Genomic DNA, 16,367 nt, shown 5'->3' on the forward strand with positions numbered 1-16,367 from the left:
ATCTTTCCAGAATTCACTAAACATAAAAATCGCCGCCTCCCCTTGGTGGACATCTCCCCTTGCCGTTTTGCACTTTTACCTTGATAGTCATGTCTATGGAGAAAAGAGGCGAACTGTATAGAATTCAGTGTGGTGATAGCAAAAGTTTTTCGCCATTATTTCGGAAAATATAAAGTTACAAAATTTTTATCAGAGAAAACATTTATTCAAAATATCATTTTGTACATTTGTCAATTTTACAAAATCGACTTGCAAGAATTGCGTTTATGAAAGAACATTTGAACTAGTCATCTGAACATTGGTCAGAAGTCATTATGACTGATGAATCTAAGTTTAATAGATTTGGATCTGACAGAAAAACTTATGTAATACGACGTACGTATGAGGAATTCAATAAAAAACATATAAAATCAACAGTAGGAAGTGGTGGATCTATAATGGTATGGGATGCAATGACAATGAACGGCATTGGTCCCATTCATATAGTACAGGGCTTCATGGATCGCTTTGTATATCTGAATATAGTGAAGAATACATTAATATCATTTAGAACAAGGAACATGCTCAAAGATTGGATTTATCAAGCAGATAACAATTCAAAACATATTGCTCGAGTCATTAAGCAGTATTTGGAAGATAATAAAATTGGTATTATGAAATGGTCTACTCAGTCTCTGGGTTTGAATCCAATAGAGATGCTTTGGATTGGCGTAGATAAATGTGTAAAGCGAAGAAAACCAAAAAATATTAAAGATTTATATGCAACTGTACAAGAAGGTTCATATTCAATTTCTGAAGTAAGCTGTCAAAAATTATTTGAATCAATGCCACGTATGTCTGCTGTTATTTTAAAAAATAAAGGATTACATACAAAATGTTAATATTATACAACTTAAAATTAACATAAAATATGAAAGTAAACAAATTTTTAGTGTGTCTTTAAGTACGTGTTTAATAAGATTTTGACATTGTAAGTACAAATCATAATGTATTTCTTTATAATTTGCGCTAAGAGGATTTTTTTCTGATACATATTAATTTAAGTTCCAACCATGTAATATATAAGATAAATATTCAAGTAGTTTCTTTTCATCAGAATATATAGTGCATCAAAGTTTAAATTACAAGTATCCTTAGGTATATGGCTACTACTTACATATAAAAGAATTTAGCCAATACAATTTTTTAGGTGTACAAATTCACTGGAGAGATTTCATGGAAATAAATTCTACACATGAAAAGAACAAAAAAAGTTCATAACTATTATGTACTTTTATGAACCTTATTTATTCTTTTCATATTCAGAATTTATTCTTTTTTAAACATATGTTCTATTGAACCTTGTATTTGAATTATATGTATTGAGTTTTATGTGGGTATAATAGTTGAATCAATTTCACCCACTTATTTACTAATAGATTTAAATATCTACCATAGAACCTTGTATTTCTGTTTTATAAATTCTTTCTTGTTGTATCTTTTGTATGAGACTGTAGTGCATTAACCTTCCATGTGATGGAAGAAACAAACTTAACTTCTGATATACAATTCATGTGTCAGATGGTATTTGTAAACAGTCGGAAAGGAATTTTATAATATATAAATTTGTTGGTGAATATACAATGTATTACTGAACTACGATTAATTTCCTCAATCTAAAAGAGACGGTGTTTGTTTTAATACATTACTTCATTGTACGTTTTGATACTTAATTTCCTATTTATTTATTTATTTATTTATATATTTCCTATTTATAAAAATATGGAATAGAAAGTATAGGATTCTATTTAAGAATTATAATGTGACCTCTGCAGGACGTTTCAAGGTTACATCATGGTCAAATATCTCCCGTCCTGATATGTAGTATTTCATACCCTGTAACTTTTGTTTGACATATTTGTCCGTATTATTGACATTTTTCGAGATAATTCGGTGTTTTTGATTTGGTCCCCATACATTTTTTGTAAACAAAACCTATTTTTATCTCGGAAAAGTTTTGACCTGTTTGATCCATGTTTACTGGTTTTTTTTTTACTCAGTTTAGTGAGTTGTATACGCCTTACTATTTGTGCTCAATAATTTAGAATCACTTTGTATATCGGGTGACGTGATCGCGATTCAGGAATCATAGTGTAAAAGCAACCAAAGACTTAAAAGTATATGAACTTAGTAATAGTTCCTTTGAAACTATTTGCTTCCGCGACAAACAGAATATGATGTTCGAATAAAAAAGTTTAACTCTTTTTTTCAAGGTTAAAAAGAATTTTACGGCAACATCTTTATATCAATCACCATTAAATCGAAGGTGTAAAAAATATTTGATAATTTAAGTAACATCAACGATGTCGAAACGGTGTTTGTCTTGTGCTAGAAACATTGTTACAAAAAAGAATCGTTTACTTCCTGAAAACATTAATACAGTAGACTCCAGTACAACGTGATTTCTCGCACATTATACGTAATAAAATTCAGAAATTTCTGGCATTTAAGAATAAGTTAGGGACTAGTTGTTTTCTTTATTGTTATCGATTTTTTCTGTTTCCTAATTCTTTTATTTTGTATAAAATATATAAAATAAGAGTTAGCATAGTAATAATTATTCAAAACGTGTTACTTTATGTTATTCATATTATACGAGAAAAATCTCGTACAGCACGATTCCTTACACGCGTAACATCTTAACTGTGTTATACCAGAGTGTACCGGAGTATTTAATTAAATTTTATTAATCAAAATCATAATGTTTTTTATTTTCACCTAGTAAATTATTTATGTATTATAACTTGTATTTGCATAAAATCAGGTTTTTAATCAAAAAGTAAAGTATGGTGTAAGTATATGTTAATATCCATGAAGTTGTACTTTACGATACACGCGATCCGTGAATTTTAGTAAATGAGTAGGTTCACGTATGTGTAAATACAGACGAGGTATAGGACAGACAAAACATGTAATGTAAAATTTTGGCATATTCTCTTGGGAGTATTATTAGCACTTCTTATCATATTTATGTCACGCCCATTCATATCGACTAAAGCTGGTTTTACATGGTAGCGGTTTAAATGACAATCAGTACAGTGTTGCCAATATAAAAAAATCTGTATTCATTGAATTGAATGTCGCGGTGTGACGTTCCCGCGGTAAAATAATACAGTGATTTAGAACAACGATTAACAGAAGTTCAAACACAGTAAAACAAAAAGAAGAATAATTTTCATATTGTTCACTTGTAATTATAGGCATAATGTAGAACAATCAGACAAACGATTACCAGGGCGTAACAAATAAACGGGGTTCAATGATCTAGTTTTTATAAAAAATGAAAAATTTATTATAGACTTGATTTTTTGTATTCGTTCAAAATAAATTGAATCTGTTAAAAGTAATAATCAAAATCGGAAAAACTGTGTTAGTAAACAATAACCTGTCATAATTGAGTAAAATAATTACATAGAATGTATTTCTATGCAGAAAAGTGTACGAAATGTTGGAAATCTGGATAGGAATCAAGAGCATCCCAGGCAATAAATATCTCGAATGCCGGCAAAGTACGGGCGGTCGATCGGCGTGAATGACTACACTGTCCAGATTGTCCTCCGTTAACGCCGTCGATGCTCGTCAAGTGCCTGCAGATATTGGAGTTGTAACGAGAGATAAACAGAGGAGGATAAGAATGCTTTTCCTGTCGATGTTCCCAGAGAAAGCTAGCGATCTTGCGAGGGTGGGGGTCGATACGTAAAGGATCTAGCAAGGACTCGGGCGCATTATGAAGAACCGAAATACATAAGTCATAACTGTTATTCGGTATATTGGTTGTGAGCTATATCGGTTTCGGTTCCTGTTCTTCAGAACCGATATTATACCGGTTCTGAAACGGTTCTACGACTGTTGTTTTTTTCAGTTCTTCATTTCGATTGTATATTTCAATTACAGTTCGGTTCTACATAATATATATGTAATACTTCGTGAAATTTTTTGTGTTTTCATAATTTTTTGCACACATTTTTTTATTATTGCTATACAAGAAGTTATGATGAAAATAATTGCAATTATGTAGATATAAACAATATTACAATAATAAAATGCAAGTTATTTAGAGATTATTATAATTCAAAGGCAATAAAAAATAAGAGAGAAAAAGAAATTCCAGCAGCATGGGGTGATTCAAATTTACGACTTCCAGTGGTATAGCCAGAAATGTCATATAGCACTGTTGTTGCAACACCTTATTAAAGTTGAATTTTTCTAATAGCCGTATTATAGTATGAAACAATTTGAAACAGTTATTTTCAGAATTATTTCCTTTAAAAGCCACTCATTGGCGAAACCCAGATGGTTTGCGTTCCATTTTCTTTTTTTCCGAATTTTTTTTATATTATCTTATATGTAATAAATTAAAATTAACGTTTCAACTATTCAATGAACAAAACAATGTGATTATCCCCTTCCAAACTTTGTAGAGTCCTTATAGAATATTAATTACTAAGAATGCATAATTAGAAATTCATAGTATGTTTTTATAACGTATTTTTGTTAGGAATTCAGTATAATTTGTTTTTTTTTTATATGATGGACTATTTGGATTGGATTAGATTATTTTGCGTACTTTAAAAGTTATGACAAATAGATGTTGTTCACTTCTTTCAAGTGAAATTGTCATTTGTCTCGATAAATAGAACGGCAATAGAAATGTGTTAACCGCACAACGAAGAATGTGTTTGGCAACTATACTTTCGGTAGGAAATCTGAGATTTCGATTGTCACTTTGCATAATTACAAACGTTGGAGAAATAATAAACGATAAACGGCAATAATAAATAACCAACATGTGCAACTCATATAAATTTTTAATAACATGTGCTTCTATCTTTCATTAATCTTCATAAAATTAATCCTTCGTAATTTATAATTAATAAATAACCAAATTTTATTATTATGATAGTACTATTAGGTAAAGGTAATTTCAATAAGGTTTCCTTTCAACAATTTCAGTGAAGAAAAATCTTAGAAATACAATACAAAATACAAATGTAATTATTAATTGATGAATAATAGTATTGATCACGGAAATCACAAAAACGGAAAAGAGGAGGCAGTTTTCTTTAGACGAGCGACCTTGAGACGTTTGTGCTACAACATTGTACTCAGTTCAACTTAATAAAAACTAGTGTTATAAAACCAGTGAAATTTCCTCCCTTGAAACACACTCTTAGAGTCACCTCGACGACACCTCGTCTGTGGTATAGATAATACGATTCGTGTAACGTGTACTTTATACACGTGAAATTGAAATCTCTAATATCAACCTACTTATATTCACTAAGGTTTTTTTATTTAGTTTAGTGAGTCTTATTCACTATTTCGTTTATGTGGCATATTTTATTAATACGTTATGTTTGTAATCTTGTGGGCACGTGTTCGAAAAAAATTAGATGTAGGCGAAATAAAAGATGTAAATTGCATATAAAATAAAACATAGCAGAAACAGGAAAATTGAAAATTAAATTGAAAAAATAAAATCGAGTCCCTAAAAGAAAATAATTATTGTGTATGACAATGAAAATTACAGTGTTGCAAGATAGGAAATTATACGACGAGGTTATGGAAACTAATGAACCACAGGTAGATACACAACTAATTATGAATAAGACCAAAATTAGATCTGTTCAGAAAGTTAAAAACCACGAGGTATTTAAAATAATAATATTAACCTTGTTAGAGTCACAAACTGAATAATTTATAAAGGAAATAAGTATACAAATTATGTAGCAGACTTCAAAACACTTCTAAGCAAAAAATATAAATAATAGGAAGATAAATATAGTGTTCAAATTGAAAAATATAAAAATGGAAACTAATGAATGCATACAAACATTTCTAGTCATAACCAAGACCATTGTTATTTAAAAGTGCTTGTTGGATCATGTTATATTTGAGAAAGAAATTGTATACCATGTAGTGTGAGGAATAAATCCTCAATTGGATAAGATTATAAGCCTTATAAAAACAGAAAGATATATGACATAAGAAGACTGAACAAATTCTATTAGAGGGTGAAAGTAATATAAGATGGGGAAAAGGTGACAGAACACAAAATAACTCAAATGCCTGATAAGATCAAAAGATATTTAGAACAATGCAAAGAAATAATAGAGTATGCAATAGAAATGAAATCAGTTTTATATGTGAAAGGATAAATTACTTGGAGAAACAATGCATTTATAAGAAAGATAAACGCAATCAAGGTCAGGAGGGTATAAAGACAATTATAAAACAAGTTTAAAGGTAGAATTTAATATTTATTTAATGTATACCAGGCAAAAGAAAAAGGCGCAGGAAATGTAAGTTATATATGGACTATAGATTGATATTTACGAACATTTTAGATGATTCATCACATTAATATTTTGATAAATGATGAAATTTAATGGAGGATAATAAATAATTTATATGGGACACAAAAAGTAATGTTAAGTGAAAAATCAAAATGATAGGAGGAAATAAAAATGTACATATTTTTGATGTTTTTTATTGTTCCTAAACTAAATCGACCTTCACATATATAATTGAATAGATCTGTTAATGTGTAATATAGGTCAATGGACCAAAGAAGATGTTTATTTTATCTATCTGGTTTGTAAGACCAGATATTTTTTGTAACTTGGTTACACTGGCGTACTGAGTAAATTTTAAATAATTGACAAGGCTTGGCTTGATTTATCGGACTGTGTGTCCCTTTATTTTCTTGTTGAGAACACTTGTCCTAATACTATGATGATACTGTGATATCGCTGTCTTGATAAACTCTAACTAATTTGTACAATCGAGCGTGTCTTATACTAATTGTGGAGATGAGGGTGTGTACTGTTTCATGTGCATGTTGAAAGTGGGAAATGTTTTCGTCTAATGAAATTGTTGGAGGTTGAATCTGCTGTCTTGTGGTCACGCCTTGTAGGGTAAGTCGGACAGGTCAAATCAGGTATCGTCAGTAGGAGTGAGGAGTACCGTTAGGGTGTCGTGAAGCTAAGCCGTCCTTTGTGTATTGAAAATGTCTTAATTTGTTTTTTATGGTGTGTCGAATGGTTAGGGTTTTATTATTATTTAATGTGTCTGGGCCTTTTTCTCTATCGTTGTAAAACCAAGTGTTCCTTGACTATAGAAATGCAAACGGGACGGTGAGGGTTATTGCTTAATTGTATGTATTCTTAACAAGATCTCTTAAAGAAAACTCGTTTTACCAAGTTTTAAACCCCTACGAAATCAATTTTTAAAAAATTCAAGGAAATTTTAAATGCTGATTTTTTATTTAACACGTTGAATGCCATGAGGGTCACCAGTGACCTCCAAGCGAATCGAATTACTATAATTCACTCAATTAAACGATGATTATTCACAAACATTTCTATATTATAAATAATGCCATCCATTACGGTGACATTCAGTTTGATGAACGTGCAATGATAATAATCCAATTTAGTCAAATGATTTAATATTGTACTTTTTCCGTTTTGTGTATTTTGCTCTATGAAATCGTGCGGCGTTCAACGTGTTAAATTACACTGTGGAACAAATTTGAACTTTTTTTGTCTTGCAATAATCACTAGGTGATTCTTATAGAGTTCCTTATCCTAACTACGAATCCGAAAACCAAATTGCTGGGCCACGTCCAGTTTTCGAAAAAAAGGGTTCTTGTAAAAGCGGTCGAATTTTTCAAAGAAACAAGTGTAACGTGAAAACTAAAAACGATAAACAGTTAATATTTATTTGCTGTAAAAAATAGAGGAGAGTTGCCCGAATATGTAACTATAAAAATTTTAAACATTGCGTGTCATTAAATGCTTGTAAATGGTGATCAGATTTTTAAAAACGGTAGATGCGCATACTTTGTTCGCACTTCTGTTACATTTCTATGAAAATTGGGCTGGGCTGCACGAATTTGCTATGCACCATTGGATTTTGCAGACATTTCTGAAGGGGACCCCCCTGTAGGAAGCGTGAGATCGGTTTTTCTTTGGGGCAAGGTAACGTGCTCCCGAGACGTGCTCCACATAGACGTCCCGGCTCTATCAGACAGTTTCCGACATAAAGAGCCGGTGAATCGACGAGGCGTACCTGTTACTGACATACAACAGACGATCGCGGAGACCGCCATCCGATAACCGAATCCTCCTAGAACGTTGGCCAGGGGCTTGACGGTGACGCCAACGATGATGATGCTCCTTGAGGGCTTGTGCCTAACAACAATGTCAGGTCCAAGAGTCTCCGGATCCCCCCGAAGCCCTCGACCGTTCAGTTTACAAAAACTCTCCCCGGGAAAACAGAGGGTTCTTCACTGCCTCAAGTAATGCCTTCATCCCCTCCGAAGTGTCCGCGATCAACGCCAGATCGTTGGCGTAGGCTAAGGCGTTGTACCGATAGTTATGCAGCGTGTCACCTGCCGTGGTCCCGGTAGCTGCATGCAACACTGGTTCCAGGGCGAAGTTGAACGCCGCAGGGCTTATCGGGCACCCTTGGCGCACTCCGGAGCGAATGGGAACGGGGTCAGTAAACCCATTCTTTCTTTCTTTGTATTTTACTCTCCTGTAAAGGCGCACTGATGTATACACCCCCGGCTACTTATTGTAAAGCCGGGGGAACATGTTTTGGAAATAATGGGCTGTTTACTGTTCTTATCAGCCTAATATCTGATACACTGCACATCGCGGAGTCAGAGTATTAATTTGATTTTTGTAACCTGACGGATCGCTGGGGCTCGCTTCACTCTCGTTACGAGTCGGTCTGGCACTGCAGTACTGTTGGAAACGGTTCAAACACTGTTTCTAAAAATTCCAGGTTTTTCATTCTCACTCAAAACGTCAGTCGAAAAGTCGAGACGTGATCGGGCACGAGCGAGAAGAGAACCGTCAATACAGTTTCCTTTTTTGGTTTACTGTCCGACGCTTGGTATGAAATTCTCCATGGATTCCTCCATTGGTCAGTGGATTCCATCCCACCAGTAAGGACAGCTGAATCATCATCGTATGCTGCAGTCACAGTGTGCGCCCTGACGAGGACGTCACCGACATCGTCGAGTGATTGGATGACAGAGATAGAGCTGTGGATTATCCGGTCAACATCCATCCCATCTGGGTTCACTATTGGAAGGAGCAGCTCCCTAATGAGAAGCCCCAGGACTTCGCCGACCAACTGTGGAAGACTAGACTCTCGACTTTGTTCTAGTGGGCCTCTTTCTCTGTAATAATGGTAGTCACCATGTATGTGAATTCCTTCCTTGGTTGTTCGAAGTCTCGGAGATCGGTCAATAGTTTGTCTTCTTGGATCCTGCCTCACTTTATCTCAAACGGGTCCCTGTAGCAAGCCCATCTGGGACAGTGAACCAAAGTATGATTAGCATCATTGATGTTCTATGGACAGAACCAGCACTTAGGAGATCTGGTAATCCTAAATAAGTATCTGCGGAAGCAGCCATGTCTCGTCAGAATTTGAGTTGTCTGATAAGTTATAAATTTTGGTCCCCAGTCGATCCACTCAGCGATTCGGGGAGTCAGTTTCCAAATGCGTCTCCCGTACACGGAGCGATCCCATTATTGTTGCCATTGTACAAGCGTGATCTTCTTGTCCTTCGTGGCCTTCAGTTTATTCAATTCCTCCTTTTGACCAGATCTCAATTCATATGGCTCTCTAATCGTCGTCTTCGGCCATTTCCTCCTATAGGCTTTTTGTCTTTCTGCCATGATCAATTTAATAGGAGGAACTGCGGCGAGTACGCAGAGTGCGTCCGTGGCCACCGTTCTATAAGCTCTAACGATTTTTGGGCTGCAACTAGTTTCCTGAGTGGAATCACAAACTCGGAAGCTTGATCCCACATGGGGGAGACGTGTAGGAGTATCGCCTCTGCCACTCTGTAATAACAAATTCTGGCGCTATAACTGTCGTCTCCAGCTTTCGGTATAATTCTGGTTAAGGCATCAGACACCCATGCAGCCTTTTTGGTGACCTTTTCAATATACTCTCCAAAAGTAAGATCACCCTGTATCGTGAGACCCAGATAAAGAATACATTTTTTGGTTTTTATCTCTGTTTGGCCCATCTTGATGCGCAAGGGTGAGTAGTTTTTACGCCCGGTTAACTGTACAGCTTTCGTTTTATAGTGAGCCAGCTCAAAACCGGCATTGCTCATCCATTCCATAACGATTTCTATCGCTGTATTGGTCTTTTGTTTCACAAGAGGTGACAAATTAGGGACCCCCGTGGGACCCCGGTATGTACTTCCTTGGTAAACGATCCTTTATCTGTGACTATGTATGTAATTGTTCTACCATATAGATGATCTTTGAGAAGTCTTTTGATCTAGGACGGGAAGTATCTTCCATCCACCGCCTTCATCGTGTGCTCCCTTGTCATTATGTTGAATGCGTTCTTAACGCCCAGGGAGACTAATAAGCAGTGCGCTCCTCTTCTCTTGGCTTCATTCCATAAAAAAATAATCTGGTCTAGTGCTTGTAAAGTGGATCTGTCAGATCAGAAGCCATATTGCCTCTTTGAGAAGGGGTCCTGGACCAACGCTTTATTAACATGTTCGTCGCCCAGCGCGATTCGGCCGAGTTTCTTGCGAGGCCCAAATCTGACTGTCGGTGCGCCAGAAAATAAACAGAGAGATAAGCGGGAATAGCAACGACGCAACTCGAGTAGGCCCGTGCCTTTTCATTATAAAAGATACAGTGTTTAGTTCGGCAATGGGGAAAGCGATAATCTTTTCGGCTAGAGGTCTGCGAGGGATCTCACTGCAGTTATTCCAATCCTTCATTCAGTCAAGAAGCATACTTTTTTTCAGACGCACATCAGTGATTTTTTTATCCTCAAAATGTTCACTGGACGGCGTAAAAGTGCAATTGAAAGTGAGAAAAGTAGTGATGGCGAAGTAGTGAGTTTTAGAAGAAGAGTTATAAATAAAGTTTCATCGGGTTCAGACTTGGATATGGAGGAACCATATGCAAGTGAAGATCTTGACGATATGTTGGAGGAACTTGCTTTAGACGAAGAAGAGGAACTGAACTCTGTTGATAATTCATTGGACAATGTTCTGTGGAAGGAATTCGCTAACAGGTAACAGTCATTTCTGTTTACCGGAAAAAGTGGGTTTCTAATGAATTTGCCATTTGATATTAGCGCAAGTGAAGTGCTTTGACTATTCTTAGATGAAAAAGTGATAAGCCTTTTAGTCACAGAGACTAATAGATATGCAGAGCGAAAGTTGCATCAACGTGAAATGACCGATCATGCTCGACAGAGCAGATAGAAACTCACCATTTCCGAAGAAATTACAAAATTTATCGTTTGAATCGTTTTTAATTATTATTAGTAAACTTGTATTTTGCAAATAACGAAACGATAGAACAGAATAGTAGACTTGGAAAAGTTTGACCACTTATAAACATATTGACAGACAATTACCAAAAAGTCTTTTCACCAGATCAACATATTGTAATCGACGAGGCAATGGTTCCTTGGAGGTGACGACTAATATTTAGGCAATACACACCAACAAAATCGCATAAGTATGGTATAAAGCTATTCAAATTGTGCTCCACCGAAGGGTATACGTGGTCTGCAAAAGTATATTCTGGACAAGATACCAGCGGAAGCAAGCATGTTGGCATAGTCGAAGACGTTTGCATTCAACTTGCAGATAAATTATTAAATGAAGGACGAACTTTGTTTGTCGACAACTTTTACACAAGCTATGAGTTCGCAATTAAATTTTTAAATTTGAAGACGCATGTCGTTGGAACTGTGCGGTATGACAAAAAATCTATGCCAAATTTTGTAATGTCGTACCCATTCAAGAAAGGTGAAATGATAGTACGAGAAGATGACAACGGTATTGTGGTGCTAAAATGGAAAGATGTTCGCGATGTTAGAATATTATCGACAAAACATGCACCCATTATGACTTCAAGCTCGAATTCTACACATCGCGGTCGTCCTCTAAAACCGGAACCTTTGGTGATAATAGCGTATAATAATGGAAAAACTGGTATCGACAGGAGTGATCAGATGGTGTCATATGCCACAACGATACGGAAAAGCATCAAGTGGTATCGGAAATTAGCCCTGCATTTACTCTTGAGAACAACTATAGTAAATGCTCATATCGTGTACCAGAGAGCCACAAATAAAAAAATAAAAATAAGAAAATTTCGAGAACTTCTCGTTACCGAATGGTTGTCTTCGGAAAATACTATGCCTGACAATAATAAAAACAAAACAAAGAAAATGTCGCATTATTTGGAGATTCGTAAGAATCAGCAGGACAAGCCTATAAGAAGGACGTGCGCCCTATGTTACCAGAGGAATAGGCAAACTGTCGAACGCAAAGAAGCGAGGAAAAATGTCAAAAAAATTACGACCTATGGTTCCAATTGTCCAAACACACCTCAAGTGTGTTTAAAATGTTTCAAAGAATACCACGTGACATAGTATAATGTAATATTTTATCAAAAATATAAATTAATAAAAAGTACAGTATTATGTATATATTTTTAATATTTTTATGTCGTATATCCTATATTTATATGTCAGTACTTATTCCATTAAATTCCTTTTAAAAACCCAATTGAAAATCCTATTAACTTGAACGAGAAGAGCGTCACGCATATTTGGGTGACGGGGCCCGGACGCGGCGACGAACATGTTAAGCCTTCATTAGGTGTCTGAAAGCTTTAGCCATTACGGACAATGGTTTGTATTTCTTGACTTCGCCTGTCTGTTAGTCTAGATATTAACAGAAGGTATTTCGTTGCCCAAAAGTTGGGCATACCGCACCTCGAGATTAACTCATATCTGCATATGACACAGTCATAACGAGAAGCCTGATGGGCCTCCACTTCCTTGGCGGAACCCCCGCCAAGGGAGCACCGTACAGCCGGCGCCTGTACGATGCCTGTGTTTGGAATAACCTCTCCTTCACCTGTAGGATCTTACAGGACAAGCTTCTGTAAGAGTTTTGATCGCAACTTGTTGCAACTCTCGACACATAACTTCCGTGAGGTCGTTATGCCCGCGCCGTCGTTCGGGTGGCGTCTCACCATCTTTCGGTATTTTAGTCCCCGTAGTCTGTCTTCGAGACTAGGGTCTCTATTGCCTTCTTGTAGGCAGGACACTCATCCTTTCTGGATTAGTGTTTATGTGGACGCTTTGTCCTCTTGCAATTTATGCAAGAGGGTCCTCTTTCCTTATTTGGACACTCTTTGTAGCAGTGTCCCTCTTCAGCACAATGCCCGCAGGTGTCGACCTTTGCCCAGCAGTATTTGGCTATGTGGCCACGACGTAATCACGTACGCGACAGGTGTGCCATCCGAGGAACAGTCTGCCTTTATTCAGTAGTGTCTCTCTTGTTTTGGGTGATGTTTTCACCACCCAATTCTTCCCCTTTCCTGTTTTGAACAGGGGTTTTATATCCTCTGTTGCCTCTGTGGGCAATTCCTTATTCTGTGATTTAAGAGCTACAAGCAGCTCTTCCTTCGTTTAATCCGGTACGTTGTACACGATCATTTTCGGTCTCTTCTTTGTAGGGACTGTCACCTTCAGTCCCTTTTTGTTCGCTTTATCGCTCTTGATGAGCTTCTGGAGGTCATCCTTCGTCGCCGTTCCGACGAGGATGCCTCCTTTATTTATCTTTCTTATTGCTTTAACCCTCAACTTATCCCTGTTGGGGTCAAAGCATTTTTGCAAAGCAACTTTCGTCGCTTCGCTGTCTTTGTTGCATTCGTCTTGAAGGTACACGGTGACGACGTGTCTCACCGCTCCCTTTGGTTTCGCTATGTTCTTTTTGGCCGCAGTCGCGTACGACTGGACCATCGGTTTCTTTGCCTGTTTCCTTTCTTTGTTGTTCGTGACTTCGGAGGCAGGTTGCTTCCGAAGTTTAGCGAGTTCCTCCTTGAGGTTCTCGTTTTCCTTTTTCAGTTCTAGGTTTGCCTTTGTAATTCCATCGTTACTCTTTTCGAGGTTAGTTATTTCCTCCCCTTGTTCAACAAGTTGAGCCTTTCGTTTCGCTCTTATAGCCGTTTCATTCTCGTATGCTTTGTCTGTTTTCTTAATGAGGTGTTTGAAATGGGCATGGTCGAGACCTACTTTTTCAAACCCGAACTTTAAGTGGTATGCGATTTCCTCGCAATACTCTAGGAAGGCAATTATATTGCCTCCTCCTTGCCTTTTTCCTCTGTTCTTGTACTCTCGGTACTCAATTTCACCTTCGGAGAGAACCTCCTTTGTATCTCTTTGCTGCGGAATCGGGGGCGAAGTCGGAATCGGGAGTGAAGGCCAAAAATCTGTTAACAGCTTTTTGGACGGACATTCCTCGTCCGAATCGCTCCCTACTTCGACTTCGCTTTTCTGTAGGCAGCGTTTCCTGCCTTTCTCACCTCTTTCCTTTCTTTGTCGTGTAATTCCTCAATAAGCACGAATGCTTCTTTTACACTAACACTAGCGCCACTCTCGCTAGTGTTCTCCTGCTTACATCTTTGATTTTTAGTTTTATTTTTCGATTTGCCCATAATTGTTCCCACGAGTTGGGACGAAATGAAGTCGCCCTCCCGGGTGACGCCCTTTCCAGGAGGGAAGGCTAAATACAACGAGGTTCGCCAGGTGCCTCGAGGTTGGTCGCTAAGGGTTGGTGCACCCACCAGCCACAGACCATCACAAGGACGGCCCGCACCCCTTCGCCGCGCACCATAACTTAAGGTTTCGGATTTATTAGAGAGGTTTATCTCCTCGCGGTCCGGCCGGTTAAGGCAAGCCCCCCGACCGGTTATGCTTCGCGTACCACCGGGTGGATGTCCCCGGTGGGTCGTTGCTAGACATACCGGCTACGGTATTAGACGACACCGCGATCCGTATGGTATAAATACCGCCCGGACGCTCGCAGGAGAGTCGCGTCAGAGCCTCGTTGGCAAACTCGAAAGTTTCCCAGGGTACACCACGTGAAGGAGAGGTTGGCTGTGCCAGAATGAAGCTGTGCACCTGTATACCCCTCTAGGTATTAACAGTAAGTTGGCGTTCTTCCACATGCTAGGGTAGATGCCCTGTGTGGTACAGACCGTAAACAAAGACGCGACCGTCGCAGGGGATGCGCCGGGTACTAGTTTGGAAGCTCCTCCTGTGAACTTATCGGGGCCTGGTGCGTTCGTAAGACCAATCTTGCTAATCAACTCCTTGATATGGTCCGTGTCCAGCGTCAATACTGGTAGCTGATACGGTACAGAACATATCCTCCATTTGGGCCTCAGCTTCCTTCAATCTTAACACTTGAGCGGCAGACGGTGGGAACAGACTTTTCGTGATCAGAATCATGATTTGTAACTTCTTTTTAGCTGCTTTATACCTTTGGTGAATTTGACTGATAAATGCTTTGTGATTTTTCTTCGTCTTAGCATTTGGGAGGATCCTTTTGTAGGAATTCGCTATTTTGTGAGCCTTCGCTATATTATTGTTCCACCACAGACTGATAGGTTTGTTCCTTAAGTGGGTAGGTAACGGAGCCCATGTCTGCTTGTATGCTTCCTGTAACTTATTTACTTTAAAATCTACCCATGTCCTCGGGTCTTCCCCTGTCGCTGGGAGTTCTATTATCCAATTAGCTGGTGTTCTTCGAAATTTTTTTTCATTATGGGAACCCATCCTATAAGGAGTACCAAATCTCTTGGAAAACATACGTAATCACGTATGTGATAGACGTGTCACTCTAGGAACAGCCTTCCATTTGTTCCTTATTTCCTTACTTCTCTAATTCTCGGTGTGGTTTCCATCATCCAGTTTTTAACTTTCTCTTTCCCTGTCTTAAACGGGGGTTTTATGCCATTTATCGTTTCTGGCGATATAGTGTCGCTATTTTGTTTTGTGGTAGCTGCGAGCAGCTCTTCGTCAGTTAGTTCCGGAACGTTATATATAACCATTTTTGGTTTTTCATTTGTTGGGATGCAGACCTTCAGTCCCTTCTCTGTTGTCTTTTCGCTCTTAATAAGCTTTTGGAAGTCATCTTTCGTTGCGGTCTCGATGAGAATGCCTCCTTTGTTAATTTTCCTGATTGCTTTAATCTGCGGTTTCTCACTGCTCACTGCTTTCTCGTTGCTTCACTATTTTTCTCACTGTTATTCGGGAAGACGATTACGATGTGACATACCGGTCTCTTTTGAATGATCTGTTTTTTGTTTTGGCCACAGTCGCGTACGATTGAGCCGGATTTTACTGATCACCTGTTTAGGCATAGTTTTTTGTGTCTCTTTATTATTTGGCTTCTGTCCGAAAGCAAGTTGCTTCCGGAGTTTGACTAGTTCCTCCTTGAGTTCCCCATTTTTCTTCTTGGCTTC

General features: G+C 37.7%; 2 protein-coding genes and 1 pseudogene across 3 annotated transcripts; all 3 read left to right on the forward strand.

The window, feature by feature from the left end:
• The first annotated feature begins 5,225 nt into the window (after positions 1-5,225).
• Positions 5,226-12,413, forward strand: LOC116433734 (uncharacterized). 2 transcript variants are annotated; one of them, XM_031992154.2, is made up of 3 exons: positions 5,226-5,622; positions 10,835-11,106; positions 11,474-12,413. In XM_031992154.2, the coding sequence occupies exons 1-3, from the start codon at positions 5,551-5,553 to the stop codon at positions 11,529-11,531; spliced, it is 402 nt and encodes a 133-aa protein (XP_031848014.1). In that variant the 5' UTR covers positions 5,226-5,550; the 3' UTR covers positions 11,532-12,413. The 2 variants fall into 2 exon arrangements, 1 of the variants encoding a protein (XP_031848014.1); XR_004236348.2 differs by lacking the exons at positions 10,835-11,106; positions 11,474-12,413 and adding an exon at positions 5,720-7,248.
• Positions 8,636-8,815, forward strand: LOC116433743 (U2 spliceosomal RNA; annotated as a pseudogene).
• On the forward strand, positions 11,857-12,480 carry LOC116433736 (uncharacterized). The gene has a single exon (XM_031992157.1). The coding sequence runs from the start codon at positions 11,857-11,859 to the stop codon at positions 12,478-12,480; it is 624 nt and encodes a 207-aa protein (XP_031848017.1).
• The last annotated feature ends 3,887 nt before the right edge of the window (positions 12,481-16,367 follow it).

Source organism: Nomia melanderi, chromosome 10 (genome assembly GCF_051020985.1).
Source record: "Nomia melanderi isolate GNS246 chromosome 10, iyNomMela1, whole genome shotgun sequence".
Classification (NCBI taxonomy): Eukaryota; Metazoa; Arthropoda; class Insecta; order Hymenoptera; family Halictidae; genus Nomia; species Nomia melanderi.